The following is a 23445-nucleotide window of genomic DNA, read 5'->3' on the forward strand; positions in this document are numbered from 1 at the left end:
ACATTTTCTTGCAAATACATTTATAAAGCACTGGATGTGTTCGTGTTTATGCTGTTTGGTCTGTCTCTCACATCAAGTCTGAAGTTGGTGCCCCTCTTCTCCCACCACATCTACATGGTCCCAGACTGTGATTTCCAGTATCTCATCCTTATACTTTCATGATGACTCCTTTTCAAACTATTCAGGTCTCTTAGGGTTGTATTTTTTCTGATTTACTGAGTCAGCCACTTCTGAGATTACAACTGCCCCCAAAGGACTGGGGTCTGAGCATATTCTGGAATCTGCCTTTGACTTCTTTTCTAGAGAGACCCAGAATTGTCGTTTCCCTTCCCTTTCCAACTTCACTGGGAGTAGGGAGATAGCCATTTTCCGCTTCTTATTCTCGTTTGATCTCTACAACTTTATTTCAGGGGACTCATTGCCCTTCCCTAACACTGGACAAAGTTTCAGGATACAAAATAAATGTACAAAAATCACTAGCATTCTTGTATACTAACAAGAGTCAAGCTGACAGCCAAATCAGGAATGAACTCCCATTCACAATTGCCACAAAAAGAATAAAATACCTAGGAATACAGCTAATTAAGGGAGGTGAAAGATCTCCATGAGAACTACAAACCACTGTTTAAAGAAATCAGAGATGACACAAACAAATGGAAAAACATTCCATGCTCATGAAAAGGAAGAATCAATATTGTTAAAATGGCCGTACTGTCCAAAGCAATTCACAGATTCAATGCTATTCCCATTAAACTACCACTGAGACTCCTCACAGAACTAGACAAAACTATTTTGAAATTTATATGGAACCAAAAAAGAACCTGAATAGCCGAGGCTATTTTTTAGCCAAGGCTAAGCAAAAAGAACAAAGCTGGAGACATCACAATACCCGACTTCAAACTACACTACAAGGCTACAGTAGTATAGTTTGTGTCACTACCAAAACAGCATGGTACTGGTACAAAAACAGACATATAGACCAATGAAACAGATTAGAGAACCCAGAAACAAGACCACATACCCACAACTATTCGATCTTTGACAAACCTGACAAAAACAAGCAATGGAGAAAGGATTCCTTTTTCAATAAACTGTACTGGAATAACTGGCTAGCCATATGCAGAAGATTGAAGCCAGACCCATTCCTTACATCACATACAAAAATCAACACAATATAGACGAAAGATTTAAATGTAAAACCCCAAACTATAAAAACCTTGGAAGACAATCTAGGCAATACCATTCAGGACATAGGCATGGACAAAGAGCTCATGATAAAGATGATGAGAAGCAATTGCAACAAAAGCAAGCATGGACAAATGGGATCAAATTACACTAAAGAGCTTCTGCACAGCAAAAGAAACTATCAACAGAGTGAACAGGCAACCTAAAGAATGAGAGCAAAGTTTTGCAAGCTATGCATCTGACAAAGGTCTAATATATAGTATCTATAAGGAACTTAAGTGTACAAGAAAAAACCAAACAACCATTAGAAAGTGGCAAAGGACACTAACAGAAGTTTTTCTAGAGAAGACATACATGTGGCCAACAAGCAGATGAAAATAAGCTCAACATCAATGATTATTAGAGAAATGCAAATCAAAACCACAATGACATACCATCTCACACCAGTCAGAATGGCTATTATTAAAATATCAAAAAGTAACAGATGCTGGTGAGGTTGTGGAGAAAAAGGAATGCTTATATACTGTTGGTGGGGGTGTAAATTAGTTCAACCGTTGTGGAAGCCAAAGTGGTGATTCCCCAAAGACATAACGACAGAAATACAGTACACTTTAAAAAAAAAAAAAAAAAAAAAGGAAACTGACTGGAGACAAAGGCTCTCATGCAGGCCTTGCTCTTTTCGTAGGAAGCAAAATGACGAGATGTTGCTTTAAGGGCACAAATGATCTTAAATTTCAACTTTCAGATTTGCATCCAGGTGAAAATGTGAAAAATTCACATTAACAGGTATCAAGTATTTGTCACTTTCTGAGACATGTTACTTAAGCAACATCCCAGTTCTATGGCCTCCTCACTTGGTTCTGAAGTAGCATTGCCTGAAGATTGTTTCTATTTTCTTTATAAGTTTCCTCAGTAATGAGGGAGTAATTTCTGGGATTAGTGACCAGATCCACTCTTTACTGAACCTGTGGTCTCTTAGTGTGGGCAGATTATCTAGCTGTAAATGTTCTCCCTCAACAAGTGAAGACATTCCTTTTTAAGAAATTGCATTAGGGAGCAATTTCTTAGGTTTGTGGACAACCTTCCAAATCAATAGCAAGGTGAAATGAATCTATATTTCTTCCTAGGAGAATGATTTAAGTATCAAAGACTAAGAGAGGGCTTTGGAAAAATGGAAACATTCATGCCAAAAGCATCCTGTTTATGGTTTTGCCACTAAAGTTAACCACAAATTAGGATAGGAGGTTTTATCCAATTATGTTAGAAAAATTACTTGATTCAGTCTTTGTTCAGTTGAAGAAGTTGTGCTCAGTTGCAATGATCAGCTAACCTTTGTTGTAGCTAAAGTTAAACTAATTTTAATTAGTTTTTCATTGTTTAAGATGACATTTCAAATAAAATTTTTATTATTTTCCTATAAAAATGTTCTCCCTCTTTAAACTTTATTTTTCATAAATATTTATAATCATTCATGTGCTATATGCATATTTTGTGATTTTTGTGCTTCAGACTTTTTTTGTTTTTAGAAACTCGTATTTATTTTCCATTAACCTTATTTCGATATTGTTTAAGAGCCCATGCAAGGGCAACTTAAGACCATTCAGTGGTTGTTTTTACCCATTCAATGGCCTGAGACTGGAAGCTCAGACCAGTCTTCCATGGCAGGCTGAGCACTCCAGTTTTCAGTAGGGAACTGCTGAATAGTCACAGAGGGCACCTGCACGCCTTCAGACCAGTCTGCAACCTCGGGCTGAGTAGCAGTGAACTGAGCAGCTGGAGCAGTCCATTCACCCTGAAATTCCTCCTTGGTCAGAGCCTCTTCAGCAGCAGCCAGCTCTTCTTTTTTAATCTCTTCAGGATCTCTGTAGAAGTAGAGATCAGGCATGACCTCCCACGGGTGTTCACGGGAAATGGTGCCACGCATGCACAGAACTTCCTGAGCCGGCATCCACCACATCAAACCCACTGAGTGAGCTCCCTTGTTGTTGCATGGGATGGCAATGTCCACATAGCGCAGAGGAGAATCTGCGTTACAGAGCAGTGGTAGGTAGGTTAACATAAGATGCCTCCGTGAGAGGCTGGTGGTCAGCCCTGGGGTCAGTAACCACAAGAAGCCATGGCTTCCAGAAAGCTGCCTGGATCTGGTTAGTGAAGGTTCCAGGAATGAAGCGGCCAACAATTGCAGTGACTCCAGTAGCAGCAGCAAACTTCAGCACGGCCCTCTGGCCAGTATTCCTGGAGGATATAACACTGACATCTGCAGCGTTTTCAATGGCAACAGTGGCATGAGCTGTCAGCAGAAGCTTCTCCCAGGTCCTCTTCAGATTTATGTTGTAGATGCCATCACTTTTACTTTTACAGATGTACTGTTCCATCTGGAAGTCAAGATTGGTGCCACCTAAGTGGGTTCCTGCTGCAAGGACATCCTCCTCCTTCATTTGCAGGACATCAAGGGCTCCGGACATTGTGAAAGTTTCCCTTTAAGTTACGAGGGGAATCCAGAACAACGCCGTATGGACCCCTCTGTGGGTAGCGCAGAAAGGCTTCAGACTTTTTTAACTAGCTAATAAATGCATGGGGTCCAATATTTAAAATGCCACATAATGAAACTGTTTCCTGACACTCCCCATTTATTCATTCTTCCCGAAAACGACTCCTGTTACCAATTGCTTGAGGATTCTTCCAAAGGTATTCTATATGTATATATATATGCATGTATTTCACCTATATATACATTTAGTACTGCATATACATTATTTTGCACATTGTTTTCGCTTGAGGAGATTGACTTCAAACAGTCTTTTTTCAGGACTCAGATAATACTTTTTGTGTTATATTTATCAACTTAGTCAATTCTGTGCAAACAATTCTCAATCAGATTCATAAGCATACATTTTCCCTTAAGTCTTTCCAGAAAGTCATTAACACCTCTCACTCCAAAATGCATGACATCACAGCTGCCGTCAAAGGACTTCTAGAAGATCTAATTACTCCAAAATAACAGTAACATCAGATTGACCTCAAACCCTCTATCTTTCAAAAAAGAAATAATTTTGTTTTTCAAGCATTGTTATCGGGTATAGTAGAAATGACTTTTTGTTTGTTTATTTTGAGACAGAGTCTTTCTCACTCTGTTGCCCAGGCTGGAGTGCAGTGGTGTGATCTCAGCTCACTGCAACCTCCACCTCCCAAGTTCAAGCAATTCTCTTGCCTCAGCCTCCCAATCAGATGGGATTACAGGTGCGCACCACCACACCCAGTTAATTTTTGTATTTTTGAAGAGACAGGGGTTTGCCATGTTGGCCAGGCTGGTCTCAAACTCCTGACCTCAAGTGATCTGCCCGCCTGGGCCTCCCAAAGTGCTGGGATTACTGGCGTGAGCCACCGTGCCCAGTCTGCAGGTTATACCTCCTTAATGTTACAAATTGATGAAGATTAAGTAAATAAACCTCAGCAAATGACTACTACATATATTTAAACAGATCTACTTTTGCTTCTCATAATCACTGAGCAACCATTTGAGCTTTATTCTTCTTTTCTTCCTTTTTTTTGATAATGCTGGCAGAAACGATAAACTAATAGCATCTGACCTTCACAAACTAGGCAGAGTTTCAAAAACAAGGTGACTCATTACATTTGTCTGGATAATTTTTTGAATCCCCATATTTTCTCACGTTGGCACAATTTTGCTTCAAATGCATCATGGGATAGATGAGACAACAGGAAGCGATAGGCTTTCCCTATTCAGTGAGTCAGGCAGTAACCAAGAGATTAATGTGGATGAATTCAGGGCTCATGAAGGCATCATTTCTCATCAAATGGAACTGTACCCTGCTAGAGGGAAATCTGAATAGGTGTGATCTAATCCAGAGGTTCCAAGTGATGTGACCCACAATGCTGTCACCACCACCTCCCTCTTTGCCCTCGCTAACGACCTAAGGGGTGTCCACTGTGGAAAAATCTTTCTGTTACTGGAAACGGATCTCCATCCAGACTCTAAGAGAGAGTTCTTGGACCTCGTGCAAAAAAGAATTTGAGGCAAGTCCATAGAGTAAAGTGAAAGCAAGTCTATTAAGAAAGTAAAGGAATAAAGAATGGGGGCCGGGCAGGGTGGCTCACGCCTGTGATTCCAGCACTTTGGGAGGCCGAGGCAGGCGGATCACGAGGTCAGGAGATTGACAACATCCTGGCTAACACGGTGAAACCCTGTCTCTACTAAAAATACAAAGAAGTTAGCCGGGCGTGGTGGCGGGCGCCTGTAGTCCCAGCTACTCCGGAGGCTGAGGCAGGAGAATGGCGTGAACCCGGGAGGCGGAGCTTGCAGTGAGCCGAGATCGCGCCACTGCACTCCAGCCTGCGGGACAGAGCGAGACTCCGTCTCAAAAAAAAAAAAAAAAAAAAAAAAAAAAAAGTTTACTCCATAGGTAGAGCAGCCTTGAGAGCTCCTGGTTGGCCATTTTGATGGTATTTTCTTGATTATGTGCTAAACAAGAGATGGATTATTCGTGAATTTTCCAGGAAAGGGGTGGGCAATTCCCAGAACTGAGGGTTCCCCCCATTTTAGACCATATAGGATGACTCCCTGACCTTGCCATGGCATTTGTAAACTGTCATGGTGCTGGTGGGAGTGTCTTTTAGCATGCTAATATATTATAATTAGCATATAATGAGCATTGAGCACGACCAACGGTGACTTTCATCACCATTTTCATTTTAGTGGGGTTTGGCCGGCTTCCTTATAGCAAACTGATTTACCAGCAAGGTCTTTGGGAACTGTATTTTGGGCTGACCTCCTATCTTACCCTGTGACTAAGAATGCCCAACCTCCTTGGAATGCAACCCCATAGGTCTCAGCCTCATTTTACCCAGCCCCTATGCAAGATAGAGCTGCTTTGGTTCCAAAGCCTCTGAAATTTCATGTCTAATTGATGATCCCAAGATATTCACCCATGTATTCTCTGTCCTGGATGCTCCCCCTTCACCTCCGGCTACCATTGCTGAGAGGCAGAAGCAGGAGAGAATAGGCTCTGGGAATCTGCTGGGCATTCATTCACGGAAACTGGAAGAATGGCTGGTCCTCTAAGGACACCAGTTCTGGTCCACAGGCCAGACCTTCTGCTAGCCCTTACCTCCTATGATGGTTACTTTCAAATGTTAACTGACCGGATAGCTTGTTAAACACCATTTCTGGTTGTGTCTGTCAAAGTATGTTTGTGTGCGAATCCGGGAACTGACTGGGGAAGATCCACCCTCACTGTGGGTGGGCACCATCCAATCAGCAGGGTGCCTAGATAGGACAAAAAGGCAGAGGAAAGGTGAATTCGTTTTTCCAAAAAGGATATTCTGGAACTGGGATGTCTCTTTTCTCCTGTCCATGGACATCAGAACTCCAGGGTCTTAGGCCTTTGAACTTGGGAACTGGCACCAGCAGTCCCCTGGGCTGTCAGGCCTTCAGCCTCAGACTGAGAGTTACACCATGAACTTTCCTAGTTGTGAGGCCTTCAGCCTTGGACAGCCATGCTACTGGCTCTCCTGGTTCTCCAGCTTGCAGACAGCCTATCATGGGACTTCTCAGGCTCTGTAATTGCATGAGCCAATCAATTCCCTTAATAAATCCTCTCTCATATACCTATCTACCTATATATATATATAAATATATCCTATTGGTTCTGTCTCTGGAGAACTCTAACTAATATACCTCCATCATGTGGGAATTTCCTAGATGCTGAATTGAGGAAAATGACATTTTTTTGATGTTACTGTTGGTTACCTCCCTATACAGTCAGTTCTTTTGCATCCGTTTGTTTAGATCAGCAGGAGAAGGCAACAGTGAGACCCCACCGAATATCTTCTCTTCTCTCTAGAAAGTACTCTGAACATATAATGCTGTGAACTTGGCAGGTCTTGTCATGTTTTCAGGATGATGGGATATGTATTGCATATTAAATACTCATTTCTGGATGTTAAATACTCAGGTTTCTAAAAAATCTCATAACCATTCTAACCATGATTCCAGATGGAACCCCTGCCCGCAGTCATTGCTTTTGTCTCTGCCACCTGTCTGTCCCTCTGGACAGCTTCCTTTCCTTCCTGGGCTGCTCCCAGGCAACTCGACAAACTCAACTTCCTCCCCCAAAACTCAGATTCTTACTTTTTACATAGAGTGAATTAAGTCTCTTTTTCTATTTTCTTGCCAGGAAAAAGCTACTTCAGTTAGTTGTGTTTTTAAATAACACCCCTTCCCACTTTGTGTAACACAATGTTTTAGGAGCTTATGCTTAAATTTTTGTTTTTTTTTTTTTTCAGCCATAAATTGAGGCAGACTATTGCGATCAAGGTATTTTGTATTGGCTGAAAGGGTGCTTCTGTGGAGGGCTGGTGCGGGGGGCTGTAATTGAGAGAGTGGGAGGAGTAGCCAGGAAGAAAACTGTTGATGAGCATGGCTGGATGGGGGAGTCAGCCCAGCTGGAAAAAGGCCAGGACTCATGGAGAAAGGGCATGTGAGGGAGAGACATGAGGTGGAAGTTTATTGGCTTATATTGAGTTACTGAATGTTCTTTCTTCTTAGATCTATAAGAAAAACTGAGTAATAAATCCCCAAAAGGCAAATGACAAAACATTCTTTATTTTTCAAAAAGAACTTAGAAAACAAGGACAAGAAGGACATTTTTAAAATGTAATATAGACCATATTAAACCAATATTATGGTTGACAGTATTTAAGAGAAAAAGACAAATAACTAAAATGGCTATGAAAACATTTATTGAGCATTTACTGTGTGTGAGGCATTGGATTTGTTGCCTAACACGACTTATTTAATTTAAACCTCATAAAAGTCATACGAGATATATATTCTAATACCCCTGTTTAAATTATTAGGAAACTGAGGCAAAGGGAGTTTAAATAAGTTGCCTAATTATTAAGTCTCCTCACTCCCTAAGTAGTCTATAGCCTAGAAAAGGTAAAAATAGACTGTGGATCTCAACAGTTCGCTCAGAGAGCATGGTCTCCACCATGGGGCAGATGTGGGGCACTGCTGTGCTTAGCAGTTTTATTTTCTCCTCCCCAGTCCTTGGTCAGCATCTGTAATTGACAATGACACACTCCTTCTTTCTTTCTTTTTTTATCCTCTGGACTTTTTATTGGCCTCCTGCTCCCTAAAGGGTCCCCTGCTTCTGCTGGCTTAAAGTCTCAGAACTTTGGTGTCGTTGGTCTCAAACACCACTTTGCCATCCACTATCCAGTGGGTGTTTGTCTTTTGGATGGTTTACATGGAGGTGCTGCTATGCAGGGCATCACCAAGATTGAAGTCCTTGCCATATTCCAGCAGGCTGTGGTAGGTGGCGATCTCAGCCTCCAGCTTGACCTTGATGTCCAGCAGGGCATCATACTCCTGGGCCTGGTGCTGTCCCTCTGTCCAGGTCTGTGCCAGCTCTGACCTCAGGTGCAGCAGGATCCTGTTGAGCTGCACCATCTGCAAGGCATAGTGGGCCTCCACCTCCCTCAGGTTGTTATCCAAGCTGGCCTTCAGATTTCTCATGGAGTCCAGGTCGATCTCCAAGGACTGGACTGTATGTCTCAGCAATGTGAGCATCATCTCAGCAGCTCCAACCTCGGTGGACTGAGTGGTGACCACTGTGGTGCTCTTCTCAATCTGCTGAGACCAGTACTTGTCCAGCTCCTCTGGGTTCTTCTGAGACAGCTCGTCATATTGGGCCTGGATGTCTGCCATGATCTTGGAGTGGTCCTGAGATTTGGGGGCATCTACCTCCACAGTCAACCCAGAACTGGCAATCTGGGCTTGTAGGCCTTTTACTTTCTATTCATGGTTCTTCTTCATGAAGAGCAACTCCTCCTTGATAGCCTTGATCTCTGTCTCCAGCTGCAGCCAAGTGACATTGGTGTCATCATTGACTTTGCGGAGCCCATGGACGTCGCTCTCCACAGACGGGCACATGGTCAGCTCTGTCTCATACTTGACTCTGAAGTCATCAGCAGCAAGAAAGGCATTGTCTATCTGCAGAATGATGCGAGCATTGTCCACAGTATATGCAAAGTTCTGAGCCCTCAGGTCCTCGATGGTCTTGAAGTAATGGCTCCAGTCTCTGACCTGCGGTCCCTTCTTCTCCAGGTGCTCCTGGATTTTGCTCTCCAGATTCCGGTTCTTGGTCTCCAGGCTGCTTATTCTATTCAGGTAGGAGGCCAGGTGGTTGTTCAGGCTTTGCATGGTCTCTTTGTTCTGGATGCTTCCCATTCCTGCCAGACCCCAGACCATCCCCTAAGCCAGGCCCCTGGACCCCAAGAGGCCCCTGAAGCTGGTGGAGCAGGACATGGAGTTCTGGGAACCAGAACCCCGGGCACCTGCATAGACACTGGCCGCGATGCTGACCAGCTGGGCACGTAGCTGGGCACCTGGACAGAGCCCAGGGACCTGTAGTTGGTGAAGAAGACGGACTGAGTGGTGAAGTTCATGCTGTCTGGGGAAGAGAATGAGGGGACAGGACTCAGGCTTTGCCGACGACCGATATTCCCTCTTTCTAAGTCCAGATACAGAGCTCCAGGAACCCACTAGCATGTAATCAAATGGAGCACACAGGGAGCAAGTTATTTGCAGCTGGGTACTAAAGCATCAGGATGAAGGAAAGGCTGCTTGCTACTATCACTGCTATTTAACATTGCTCTCTAGAGGCTAAACAAATTATAAGCAGCACTGTGGGATCCTGTTTGTATGGGCTCTGGACTGTTGACTTGGCCCCATCTCTGCATTCAGTGACGTCATGTTGCAGCTTCACATTGGTGGTGTTGGACGTATTTATACTGGCAAACAGGCAAATATTACAATTAAAGCCTTTTTTCTTTTTCTTCCTTCTCTTTTCTCTTAATTTTTGAGAATCAGTTGTTAGACATTTACTAGCATGACACTGATTTATAGGCTAGCAATAAAACTAACTATTGAAAAGAGGAGATCAAACGATCATTACTTAGAGAACGTATGAGTTCATACACTGAAAACCTTAGAGGGGAAACAGTTCTCTCAGAGGTAACAACATTTCTGTACAACATTGTTACAGACTGCTGATTCATTCCTTCGAGACACCCAACATTCCTCCAGCACTGGGTGAGTTTGCAGGTTGCAAATCTTGGTACAGACAGCATCTATGATTTCCATCATGTGGAGAAGGCTGATATCAAGGGAGAAAAAAAAGTCAGCATTTTGTGAGAGGCTGTGGTGGTGGGAGACTAACTGTGATATTTCATATCCCAGGTTCTAAAAGGCCTGGGGCCCAACAGTGTCCTGGCTTCCTTTGTTCTTTGGCTCTGCCCTGAGACACTGTAGTGTCCCTTCCTCTAAACTCCACTTCTTGTTTAAGCCAGTCCACAATAAGAGGCTTCTTTCATTCCAGTCAAAATCAGCTTAACTAATAAAGTCATCTATTTATTCTTACTGAATCTACAAAGGAAGAGCCTCTAACTTCCTCCCTTGCCCCCATACTCTCCTTGCAGAAACATTAATGCTTTGCATAAGGATCAATAGGACTCTTCTTATAACAACCTCAACACAAACTAGTTATTTTCTTAAGTTTTCTGGAATGATGTATTTAAATGTTATATAAAGTGACATTGATTTGTGGTGATAAATGTAATTAATGAAGTTGGGGGACAACACTCTGATGTTAAACCAAGGGATCTGATTTTAAAAACACTGATCTCTAAAAAGACAGATATCCTATTAAAAACAGGCAAAAGATTTGAATAGACATTTCTCAAAAGAAGACATACAAGGCCAGGAATGGTGGTTTATGCTTGTAATTCCAGCACTTTGGGAAGCTGAAGCAGAAGGATTGCTTAAGCCCAGGAGTTCAAGACCAGCCTGGGCAACATAGAGAGACCCTGTCTCTACCAAAAATTAAGAAAAAAAATTAGCTGGGCATGGTGGTGAACACCTGTAGTCCCAGCTACTTGGGAGACTGAGGCAGGAGGATCACGTTAGCCTTGGAGGTCGAGGCTGCAGTGGGCCATAATGGTGCCACTGTAATCCAGCCTGAGTAACAGAGTGAGACTCTGTCTCAAAAAAAAAAAAAAAAAAAAAAAAAAAGGCATACAAATGGTCAAGAGGTATATGAAAAAATACTCAGCATCACTAACCATCAGGGAAATGCAAATTGAAATTACAATGAGATAGTGTCTCACCCCAGTTAGAATGCCTATGATTAAAAAGACAAAAAATAACATGCAAGCAATATGCAGAGAAAAGAGAACTCTTACACACTGATGGTACAAATGTAAATTAGTACAACCATTATGAAAAACAGTATGAAGATTTCTCAAAAATCTAAACATAGAACTACCATATGATCCAGCTACATCATTACTAGGTATCTACCCAAAGGAAGAGAAATCAGTATATCAAAGGGATAGCTGCACTTGCATGTCTACTGTAGACCTAATCAAAACAGTAAAAATATGAAATCAACCTAAATGTCCATCAATGAATGAATGGATAAAGAAAATATGAAAATGTGGTATGTGTACACAATGAAATATTGTTTGACCATAAAAAGAATGAAATAATGTGATTTGCAGCAACATTGATGCAAATGAAGGTTGTTATGTTAAGGAAAACAAGCCAGACACAGAAAGACAAGGACTGCACGTTCTTACTCATTTGAGGGAACTAAAAAACTTAATCTGATGGACATAGAGAATAGAGTAATAGATAAGAGAGACTGGGAAGGGTTGGTGGAGGGGAGGAGAGATGGAGAGAGGTTGGTTACGGTGTAAATATACAGTTAGATAGAATAAGTTCTAATGTTTGATAGCAGACGAGGGTGACTATACTTGGCAGCCATATTAAATATATTTCAACATAATTAGAAGAGAGTACCTGAAATGATACCAATACAGGCAACTGATAAACGCTCAAGTGATGGATACCCCAAATACCCTGGCTTGATCATTACACATTCTAAGCATGTAACAGACATATGTACCCCATAAATATGTGAAATATTATGGATTAATAAAATAAAAAATGACTGATCTCTGTAGTGATGATAAATAACTGACTGCTAGCCATGTCTTCATCAGCACTGCCCCGAAAAATTTGAGGTTCCTTATTTCTAGTCCTCATTTTCTTATTGGCAATCAAAGCCTCCCCTTCTCGTGGAGCCTCCCCCCCATTCCCCACTCAAGGTGCACATTGGTGACATTCAAAGAATTTCCACCTCGGTCTGCTTCTTGATACTGTATCTAAATATATCTTCAGGTGTGAGCAAAGCCTTCTGGTTAAAGTTCATAAGCCCAGAAAACATGTTACCATCTCTTGGAATGGTGAGAAAGAAACACCAAACAGACCGAACTTATAACAATTTTGAGAATGGGAAGCTGGAAAACCGTATGTTTTATATGGATTTCTGAAATTTAGAAAAAGCATCTGGGCTCTTTTCAGCAAATAATAGAAAAAATCAATACTTTCTCCTTTAGGTAGATTTTAATTATGTAAAGTTTTAAACATACACATAATAGAGCATATAAACAACCGAATGCATCTATAACTCAACCTCAATCATTATAAACATGTGGCCTCAAAGTTATTATTATTATTATTTTTTTGTATACTAGGCAAAGAACTTTATTAACCTTTGTTTCAAACTTGATTCCCAGGCTTCTTCGGCTTAATCAGCTGCAAAGAATGAATTGTGTATAAGCAAAAACTGAAACGAGCTGCAGTGTCCAAGGGGCTTGGGCTTAAAAGTATTAGAGATCTAGATTTTATCAGATCCATAAACAAAAATTTCTTAAAAAGCAGTCATAATATAAAATAGCAGCTCCCAGTAACTTCTTCAAGTTTTGTCTTCAGAAGTTGACTCAATTCAGTTTGCCTCATTCTTGGAAGCCTCATCAAAATTCTCCACAAGATCTGGAACTTCATCATCATCATCCTCTCCAGTAGCAAGTGGTGCTTTTTCATCCACAAATTGTTTGGGCAGAGCTTCGGCCAGTCTCCTTAAACTAGTCAGACTATCTGCACCAAGCTGGTTTAAGATGCTGGGTAGCATTTCTGTCAGCTGCTTCGTCTCAGCATGGCCTGTAATGGTGAAAGTGTTCGCTGCCAGAGATGCCTGAACTTTAGGGTTGTTAAAGTGGATCACTGTTCCTTGGTTTGTAAACATATTCACCTCTTCAATACCGGAGATATTGTTTACCCCTAACTTCTTTAACGAGAACTGAAGTTTTTTATCATCTCCTGTGGCTGTTCTATGAACCACCTTCTTCTTTCTGCGAGCAGTTCGTTTCCCACCATGGCACTTGTGCCTGCAGTTTGGCGAGGTTTTCCTGGTTCATGATGGTTTCTTTCATCTCTTTGGAGCGAATAAGGGGCTGCGCAGGGGACTAGGGTTGGTGCTCAGGGGGTCTCGGGTGGACCAGCTGAGATTAGGCGCACACCCTCAAAGTTATTTTGAAGCAAATCCCAGTCACTGTATCATTTCTTGTTTCCCTCCTCAAATATTTTCTTTTTAATGTTTTGAACACCAGCACTGAGACTCACGATTTAAACTGCCTAATTCTTTTGTGCTTTGGAAGGGACAGGGATGGCATTTCCCACCTTGGCTGAGTTAAAACTTTTTCTTATAAATAAATACATAATTTCCTAGCACACACCGTAAATTCAAATGAGACCTAGTTTCCTTCAAGGGGACAGACGTTTCTGGGCACCCACTGTCACTGCTCCTCCTGAGGGCCGGGCTGTGGCTGCCACAAGGAGGATGCACCAGAAAGGCTTCCCTTCTGCAATTCACTGCTCTTCAGACAGGCTGAGAATCTGCTCCTGCCTGCCAGGGCTTATGGAGTCTGGCTCTTGAGAAAAATCTTGCTGGGGCAGGTTCTCTAGCAGTACTGGCACTTTACCCTGAATGACGGTGAGCTGAGACTTCGTACAAACATTAGCTGGCAAGTTGATTTTGACACTCACCATCTTAGTGGATTTATGGAGTTGATACTATACTAGGGCCTTTCTCAGGAAGACCTGGATTCCCATCCTCAGAGAAGCTGAAAAAAGTGGCTTGGGCTACCTATAATTATGCCGACAAGGAAAAGAGAGACTGTGGGAGGTTTGCAAGGCTGAGCGGCCTGTAGTTTTAACTCGGACTTTGGCAACCCAGGCCCAAACCAACTGTGCTAGTTCTTGTTAGGTGGAAAAGAATTAGATGGCAAAGGCTTTGATGTCACTGCTTTGGTGCTTGGCCTTATTTCCTGTTTGGAAAAACAGTTCTCTTTCTAATGAGGATAGAAAATGGGGAGGCCTGTTGTATTAGTCTGTTCTCATGCTGTTAATAAAATCATATCAAAGACTGACTGGGTAATTTATAAAGAAAAAGAGGTTTAGTTCCACATGGCTGGGGAGGCCTCACAATCATGGTGGAAGGCAAAGGAGGAGCAAAGGCACATCTTATATGGTGGCAGGTGAGAGAGCGTGTGCAGGGGAACTGCCCTTTATAAAACCATCAGATCTCCTGAGACTTACTTTCACAAGAACAGCGTGGGAAAACTGTCCCTTGATTCAGTTACCTCCCACTGGGTCCCTTCCATGACATGTGGGGATTATGGAAGCTACAATTCAAGATGAGATTTGGGTGGGAACACAGCCAAACCATATCACCTCTAAAAGGCAGTAGAGTGGAGTTTTATAAAAACATACGGTCACCCACATTTTAGGGACCAACACCATGGACTTTATCTTGCTTACCAAATTCTTCACACGATAGAGCTCACTCTATGTGGTGCCTTAGCATCTCAGGCACCACAGAATCTTCACTGCTTGAAATTCACTTATGAAGTCTGACCAACAACTTTCTTTTTTTTTTTTTTTTTTTTGAATTTTCCATCTGACTTTATTTCCAAATACACTTTCTTTTTTAAAAAACCAATACACTTTCTTTGGGGATGACAAATATCAGTATTAGGAAATCCAATTATACAAAAAATACTACATCTAGTCTGGGGTAGATATATTTATTTTTGGTAACATACATTAAGTGGCACTAATTACACAGTAACTATAAGGTAACTAACATGAAACCACAGAACTGTAACTCTGCCACAGCTGCATGAACTTGGGCTTTTCTGGTTGAGCCCATTTTCAAAAAACTGCCCACCCCAGAGCTATGCCAACAAAATCTGTTAATGAGTAAAGCCCTGAAGTGGTGAATCACCAGAGTACCTTGCAGCTGACAGATAATAGGCAGGACATGTTAGTTATAAAGTAGTTACAGCCTAATTCACAAAAGTTACCAACTGTTTCTCTTTCTAGAAAGAAGCAAGAAGTTAAGAAATTCCTTGAATTAGCGCCTGGTGTGTCAGGTGGGAGTGCAGAGGAGGGCTGTTAGAGCAGTGTCAAAAGGACCCTGGTGGGCCAGATGGGTTGGACATCATTAATAATCATAGTTGGCTTCTAAATACTGGTAGCAAGATGACTTCTGATTTGTAATCTTAGGTAAATTATAGATAAATGAAAAAGGCCAGTAATCATACACTAAGATTAATAAACAGCACTTCAAAATTAACCGCATAAGGGCTGTGCTTGCAGCAAGGTTTCACAAGACAAGGAACCCAGATTTTTTCTTCCCACGTCTAGCTTGCAGAGCAGCTCTCGTAGCCATTTCAAAAACCTCTCTCACTCCATCTTTGGTCTTTGCTGAACACTCCATGTACCCAAAAGCACCAATCCTGTTTGCCATATCTCTGCCTTCTTCAGGTTTCACCGGCTCCTGCTTCATCTTGGCTAGCTCCCGCCTTGTGTGCTCATCATTCCGAAGATCCTTCTTATTCCCAACCAGGATGATGGGCACGTTGGGACAGAAATGCTTGACTTCCGGGGTCCACTTTTCTGGGATGTTTTCTAAACTATCAGGGCTGTCGATGGAAAAACACATCAGTATAACATCGGTATCTGGGTAGGAGAGGGGCCTCAGGCGATCATAATCTTCCTGCCCAGCTGTGTCCCACAAAGCCAACTCTACCTGTTTTCCATCCACCTCGATATCTGCCACATAGTTCTCAAACACTGTGGGCACATACACCTCTGGGAACTGGTCCTTGCTGAAGACTATGAGCAAGCATGTCTTTCCACAGGCTCCATCACCAACAATCACTAGTTTCTTCCGGATGGCAGCCATTGCTCAGGCAACTAATCCGAGTCCAGCCTCTTCGCGCCGGGGACGCCGGTCCGCGAGTCGCAAGCTCGGAGACGAAGACGGGTAGCTGAAAACCAGACCGCGGACTAACGAGAGAACCGACGGAGGACCACGGGCGGCGGGAGGGGAGCGCGAGAGAGCGAGGGCGGGCGGCGGCGGGAGGGCGGAGAACGACGTGCGCGCCCCCGAGTGCCCAGCGGGCTCGAGCCGACCCCACAACTTTCTTTAAACAAACAAACAAAAAGGCATTTCTTCAACTTGAAATATATATATATATATATATATAAACAAAAATCCACCAACAAAACAAAAAAGGAAGTAAAATTTCAGAACTTTTGTGCAATGCTTCCAACCAGCCCATTTATTAAATAAACAGAACAGCACACCAACCAAAAGCTATGCAAGTGGCAGGCCACCCTGGGCAAAGCCCTGCCTGCCTGCTCATGACTACCCCAGCTCAGGAGCAGGGCGTGATCAAGCTGGAAGAAATGAGAGGTGGTCTTCCTCCTTGACCTTCAAACTCGAACCTTGGGAGCCCCTAGTCCTAACGCTGTATTCGTTAGCTGGAGTTATCCAGCCACATCAAGGGCAAGGGAAGGCAAACCAATTCTCAACTTCTTCCTGTGTTTCTATCAGGAAGGAAGGCAATGGCTTCAGTCCCTTCTCCTCTAGGTAACAAGGCAAAAGCCTCCAAAACCCGGAAAGAAAGGATGTGAAGTTCTTGCTTCTTTTCCCAACTCAGGATGAATGAGTGGGCTCCTAGAGAAAGATAGTTCTCCTAGCACATGACCCGAAGGCTTCTAGCACCAAAGGCTCACTACCTCCTCTTCCCCTCTGTCTGCAGGTAAAGGGGGAGGGAGGCAGAAGAGCCCTTCTCCTGATTCGTGCCTGAAGGAGGCAAGAACGGGCATCTACCACATGCCTTCATTTCTCCCTTCAGCAGGAGAGGGAAGAGGGGAGGGTGCAAACACTCGGGGCAGGTCAGTGCAGTTGGATGAAAGCCTCTAGCTCTTCCGGGATGAAGCCCTTATAGGGGATCTTGCTCTTGTCCAGGGCCCGGGCTGCAAGGCTTTGCCGGGTCATGTAGTTGAAGGGCTGCGTGGTGCCCCTGGCCAGCAGCTTGTCCTCCAGCAGCTCATAGGCCATCTTCCTGAAGGCGTTGTGGTGGCATCTGTGTGGGCCCCTGCTTGGATCAGGGGGTTCATGATTGCCAGGCAGTTGTTCTGGGCTGCCATGTGCAGCGGGGTGTTGTTGTAAAAGGACCTGCTCTCTGAGTTGGCCCGCAGTTGAGCAGCACTTTGACCGCGTGCAGGGCGGTGAATCTGCCTCCATTTGTGGTACACATTTGTGGTGTCCTTGACCACAGGCATGTGCAGAGGGGTGAAGCCGTTCTTGCCTCTGGGCGCACACTTGAGCAGGTGGTAGATGGTCTGGTGCTTCAGGTGCTCCTGGCTAGGGGTGCACTCCACTTTCTCCAACAGATAGAGCAGGTGGAGGATGATGTCCAGCGCCTTGGTGAACTGGGCCGCGTCTTCAGGCTCCTTGGGCAGCTGCAGCTCCTTGTGTCCGGGAAACATTCCATTTGCCAGACCCCTTCCGTGAGAACCCCAACGAGGTCTGTAAAGCCGATTTGTATGCCCAAGCTGCCTTTGGCCACCCGGTCCTGCAGCACGTAAGTAGAGTTCCACGAAGGAGAGCAAGCTGCTGGCGGTCATGGGGCTCAGAGGCTGGCTGACCTGCTGCACGTCCAGGTCCCACTTCTGCAAGCGGATGCAGCGTTGGAAATTGCCTCAGTTCGTCCACACCTTGCCCTAGCAACGGATGTAACGAGAAGTGTAGGGGTGAGAGGCTCCGAGGATTCGCTAACAGATGAACAGGGCCTGTATGCGCATCTCATCCCTGTGGCTTACCAGTGCTTCCAACTCCTCGGTGGTGTGGACCTCCCTGGAATAGCTATAGGCCAAGACCAGCTTCTGGGGTTCTGGTTTGGGCAGGTGACTCCATGGCTCGTCTCCAGTGTTTAAGGATCCCAAGCAGATCTTGCTTCTTTTCCAAATACGTGGCTCCCAGAAATCCCAAGGTTTCCACGACAGCTTCCGGGCTAGTGGGACAGCAACTTTCGTAAGATTCCCCGTTCAGTGGTTCCTCCGCGGAGGAGCTGCAGCATGGAGTCCCTGAGGCCGCACGCACCCCGGGTTGGTGGAGGGTCTTCTTGGGGTAGCCCTGGTTGGGCCTCTCTCCCCGCGTCCTGCTCCTGGCTGGGCTGCTCCTGGATGAGGCACTCCACTAGGTTAGTGTGGCCCGTCACGCTGGCGCCAGCAGCGGGGTCCTGCGGAGGCCATCCCATCCCATGCGGGTCTGGCACCCCAGCAGCAGCTGCAGGCTCTCCAGGCTGCTGGACGCGGCTCAGTCTTGTAGGGTAGTGTTGCCACTGGCTCTGTGCCGGTTCACTTGGGCGCACTGCTCCAGCAGGTAGCGGGCGATCTCTCGGTGGCCCCTGTAGCAAGAGACCATGAGGCACATGTGACAGGGACGGTTGGTCACCTCCGGGTGAGTCTGGTTCTCGCCAGTGGCCATGGAAGCAGGCGGCGCTCAGGGGCTTGGAGTTGGTGCGCTTGGTGCGGTTCGCCGGGGCCCTGTGGCGCAGCAGGCTCCGCACCACGGCCAGATGGCCGGCGGCAGAGGCGGCACTTAGAGGCGGCTAAGTGCCCCTAGCCACCAGCCTCCACCCTGGCGCTGCACCGGTTCACCCGGTGTCCTACCGCGTCCAGGTGGCCGAAGCGTGCTGGGGGTGCGCTCCACTTTCTCCAACAAGTAGAGCAGGTGGATGAGCAGCGGCGCCCCCCGCGCTGGCCACGTGGCCTGTCAGCTTGTCCAGCTCTTCCGGACTCCGGCCGGTGAACAGCTTCTGGAGCAGCTGCAGCTTACCATCGCGGGCGGCGTCCTACACCGCGGGGCAGAGGTCCATAGTCTGGGCGCCTGGGGACCCGGAGACAGCGGATTAGAGCCCGGATGGGTCGGCGGGCTGCAGCCTTCACCGTCTTCCCCGCCGCCTTCTGAGGGGTTCCCGCATCATTTCATCTATACATATTTACCGCATGTATCTCTTAGAGAACCAAATCCTTTAAAAATAACCAAAGTATCATTATCACATCTAAAAATATAGTTTCTTAATAATACCAAACATCCAAGTGTTCACATTTCCTAAATTGCCTTACACATTGTTTATCCAATGTGTACGTTTGAATTGAAATCCAAATAAGATACAAACATTGCTGTTGGCTGAAATTTCTATACATTTTCCCCTTCACTTCTTTCCCTTGAGAGTGTTTGGCTGAAGAAACTGGGCTGAAGAGATCTCCGTGTCCGGATTTTGCTGAGTGCATCAGTTATAAAGATTACTGATAAGAAGACTTCAATGTCCGGTGGATTTCAGTGGGTTCCTTCTCATCGAGCTTTGCTTTTGAGGATGTGAGGTGAGGAAGAAAAGCCCCTTTACAGGGACCTTCGGTGTCTTTGGCCGAAACTGGCCTCCATTGTGGAAGGAGGCGAAAAAGTGATTTCAAATGCTTTTGAGTATTAATCCCAATGTCCAGTTACAAAATCTGTAACTTATCTAGGAATTACCTTTAAGTGCATCATACTTATATAAGTAAGGTATATAAAAGAGACATAAAATATTGGACATAAATCATGTTCACGGATGGGATAATTTAATATTTTAAATATTTAAGGCAGTTGAATTAAAATCCCAGTAAACTTTTTTTTTTTTTTTTTTTGCGTTTGCATCTTCACTAGCTGATTTCCAGATGATCATAGGTGAATGAATGTGTATAAATAGCTAAGCTAATTTAGAAAATGAGGAGTAGTAAGGGGGCAAAAATTTATCTGAGTTTAAGTTGTTATTCAAAGGAATAGAAATAAAAAAATACACAAAAATACACTTAGTATTTGATCTTTGGAAAATGAATGAGTTACTTAAGAAATTGTGTTGGGAGACTTGGACAGAATATAAAGCATGGAATAGGAGGAAAAATTAAGTTAGATAAGTAGGTAGATTTAAAAAATTAAAATTGAAAGCTAAAACTGTAAAGCTAGTAGAAGAAAATACAGAAACTTTTCTTTGTGATTGGGCATGTACAAGGATTCTAAAATAAATCCATCAGATAGAGTGACCTTGGACCATAAATAAATAATAAATCCTTCAAGTATAAACAATAAAGAGAAAAATTAATATATTTCATTACATCAAAATGAGCTGTTACCTGGCTACCTTCACTTTCTAGAGTCTGGAAAGGTGGCATTTTAGCTTTCCAGTCAGTGCTTAATAAAGGAGAATCGAAAACACCACAAACAAAATTTAGGAATGGGGTTTCACTTGGAGAAAACGAAAACAAAACTTACGATAAGTGACAGTTTGAGAGAAGATCTATAGTGTATTTATCACCAACAAAGAATTAATATTTACCATAATAAAATAAAGTTTTATAAATAAGAAAAAAAATAAAAAGTCAAGGATTATGATTTAAGACATACCCTAATGGCTAAAAAATGACATGCAAAGATGAATTGTTAAACTTCATTTTAATCAACAAAATACAGGTTAAAACTCTGAGATACTGATTACTGAAGTGCAAAAAATTAGAACATTGCATATCAAATGCTGGTGGGACTGTGTGGAGAGAGGAAACCTGGGTACTGCTGGGAGATATGGACTGGTATGGTCACCTTGGAAAGCAATTAAGCAGTACTTAGTGGAATTGATTCATTACTCTGTAGACCCTAAACACTACAGAAATTCTTACAAGTGTGCACCAGAGATATTTATAAGAATGTTATCGCAGAATTATTTGTGCTAGCAAAGAACCAGGGGATAATTAGGCTAAATTTAGATAATACAGCAGTCGCAAGAAATGAACAAAGTAGATATTTAGCCACATGGACAGATCTCGATAACATAATTTTTGTAGTCTAGCACTATTTATGTAAATTACATGTACACAAATAGTAATGTTCATATTTTAAAGACATTCACACACATATAAATAAGCATATGGAAGGTGAGTTGAAGGTACAAATATGAAATACTTTAGGTCAGCAGGGAAGAGAAATTGGATTGTACAGGATGGAGATAAAAATAAAATAAAATAAGAAACAGATAATGTGTCATAAACTGATGGCATGCTTAATCCCATTCTACCCATCTGACATGCCTACAATAAGTGAACTTATAAATCCACCAGCTTCTCTTGAGAAATAGGAAGATTTGACCACCTAAGGTCTGGTACAGTGGAAACCAGGAGGTGAGACAGATGTGGAGCAATGCTTTGCAGCTCCCCTCCCCGTTGTCTATCACCAGTCAATGGAAGCCATGTTTATTGGTCTCTGGTTTCTGTAAACATTTGTATTAAGGCCTCTGCTCTACAGAGGTGTGAAAACTTTGTTTGGGCGGGGGGGTCTCAAGAGTAGGTGACCTCATGGGCATGGACCAGTTTCATAAGCCTAATTGGGTGAATTCGTTTATCCTAAAAGCTGTTGCTATGTTATTAAGTTGCCTGGGCTGAGAATCCCAAAAACAGAGTCATTCAGAAATTTTATAGGCACTGAAGTCAGTATTCACCCTAGGCAGGACTCCCCCTGAATATCCAAATAGATTAAAGGAAATAATTCTAAATGAAGTCCACAGGGAAACTTTTATAAGAGTGTAATATCTTCTCCCATCATGAATAATTCAGTTAAGAGGCCTATGAAGAGCACACCTCTTTTCCCCCTTGACCGTTCTACTATTGGAAATGATCGAACTTTTAGTCCCTGATTAAAGTTTTCAATTTACCCCACTGAAAATGTGCCAATTAATTCTGACTCCTATTGACCCTTGTCAGAAAGTAGCAGCTTTTCCAGTCATGACCTTGCTTGGTTAAAATGCTAAGAATGTTCTATTTTAGAATAGCTAAATAACTTGAGACCACCTTCAAAAACAGACTCTTTGGGATGAAGTAAGAGAAATAATTTCAAAACAGCTTTAAAAAAGGTATTTTCTTTTTGAAAGAAAAAGGCTTGTCTGTAAACCATAGGTGAAATAAGGTTAGTTACTACATTCATCACTGATGTATAACAGGTGGAAAAAAATTAAGAGAACTTCAATAAAAGTTCTTACTTAGGACAAAGGAAAGTCAAAGCAAACACAGGACCCTTCCATACATTGGTCATCTGTAGAGAATATGTATTACATTCCATAGGGCAGTATTAGCAAGAACAGTGAATCTAATAGACTTCACCTTATTGAATAGCTTCTTTGTTAACAGAGACTAACAGCCAAGGCCCATTTTGCCAGAGTGTGTTAATAATTTCTTTTTAATGCTGTACTTGATAATGTAAAAAAACCAACAAAAAATAAGCCTGCATTTGGCTATGTGTAGCTGTGGTCACGTTATGGACTTGTGCCATATTAGGGGAACCATTTTCTGAATTTCAGCCCACTTTGCTGTCACCCAGGAGAGCAGTGGCATCAATGTGCACTGGAGGTCAACATGCTTTGCAATAAACACTCACCATCATGACCCAATCCTGGTGAGCACCAGTTACTCCACATCGACAGCTGAAGGACTGAATTTGAAAGTCTACTCTTATGTTACTAAAAACACATGGTTTCTAATATGAGGCAGTTTATTGCCAGTAGTGGTGTAGAATGATATAAAATGCAGACAAGCACCCGGATTTCAGGGCTATGTACTATCATTCCCCAAAATGAACCAGCTCTCCCTTGAGGGGAGCAACTGCTTAACTTGGGCAGGAAGAACAAGATAGTTCTGGAACATCTTAGCTGAATGGGAGTGCTGATGATACTTTCAGAAATTTCTGGGGTAGTGTTAAGAGGTGAAAAGAGGTCAGCCTTATAAAAATGAACAAGTGGTGACAAATGAAAGTCAACTATTACCACAATGTGAAACAGGTTGAGTTTAAACAGGAGCCTTGGTTTCATACACACACACACACACACACACATGCACACACTCTAGCAACAACAACAAAAAAACAGGTGTCTTGGAGTGTGCTGAGAGGCTAT

At 43.3% G+C, this 23445-nt stretch overlaps 1 protein-coding gene and 4 pseudogenes across 7 annotated transcripts; all 5 read right to left on the bottom strand.

The window, feature by feature from the left end:
• Nucleotides 1-2775: 2775 nt before the first annotated feature.
• Nucleotides 2776-3703, bottom strand: LOC112622048 (annotated as a pseudogene).
• A 4665-nt stretch (nucleotides 3704-8368) lies between these two features.
• On the bottom strand, nucleotides 8369-9657 carry LOC112622668 (annotated as a pseudogene).
• Nucleotides 9658-12808: 3151 nt separating this feature from the next.
• On the bottom strand, nucleotides 12809-13545 carry LOC112622052 (annotated as a pseudogene). The gene has a single exon (XR_003118923.1). The product of XR_003118923.1 is annotated as a transcription factor BTF3 pseudogene (transcript).
• Nucleotides 13546-15040: 1495 nt separating this feature from the next.
• On the bottom strand, nucleotides 15041-16583 carry LOC112622050 (transforming protein RhoA-like). 6 transcript variants are annotated; one of them, XM_025381311.1, is made up of 2 exons: nucleotides 16389-16582; nucleotides 15041-16265 (listed from the first exon to the last, which is right to left on the bottom strand). In XM_025381311.1, the coding sequence occupies exon 2, from the start codon at nucleotides 16116-16118 to the stop codon at nucleotides 15780-15782; it is 339 nt and encodes a 112-aa protein (XP_025237096.1). In that variant the 5' UTR covers nucleotides 16119-16265; nucleotides 16389-16582; the 3' UTR covers nucleotides 15041-15779. The 6 variants fall into 6 exon arrangements, with proteins under 6 accessions (XP_025237096.1, XP_025237093.1, XP_025237094.1 ...); XM_025381308.1 differs by having other exon boundaries at nucleotides 15041-16172; nucleotides 16233-16564; XM_025381309.1 differs by having other exon boundaries at nucleotides 15041-15953; nucleotides 16206-16564.
• A 777-nt stretch (nucleotides 16584-17360) lies between these two features.
• On the bottom strand, nucleotides 17361-19347 carry LOC112622047 (annotated as a pseudogene).
• Between the last annotated feature and the right edge of the window lie 4098 nt (nucleotides 19348-23445).

The sequence above is a fragment of the Theropithecus gelada genome, chromosome 4 (assembly GCF_003255815.1).
Source record: "Theropithecus gelada isolate Dixy chromosome 4, Tgel_1.0, whole genome shotgun sequence".
NCBI lineage: Eukaryota > Metazoa > Chordata > Mammalia > Primates > Cercopithecidae > Theropithecus > Theropithecus gelada.

Excerpts from the sequence above, each read along its gene's own strand:
- LOC112622050 (XM_025381306.1), bottom strand. The coding sequence starts at position 16,361 with ATGGCTGCCATCCGGAAGAAACTAGTGATTGTTGGTGATGGAGCCTGT. Across the intron at positions 15,334-15,830 it reads TTGAAATGGCTACGAGAGCT|TTTTTTGAAAATGGGCTCAA; the intron begins GCTCTGCAAGCT and ends TGGGGTGGGCAG.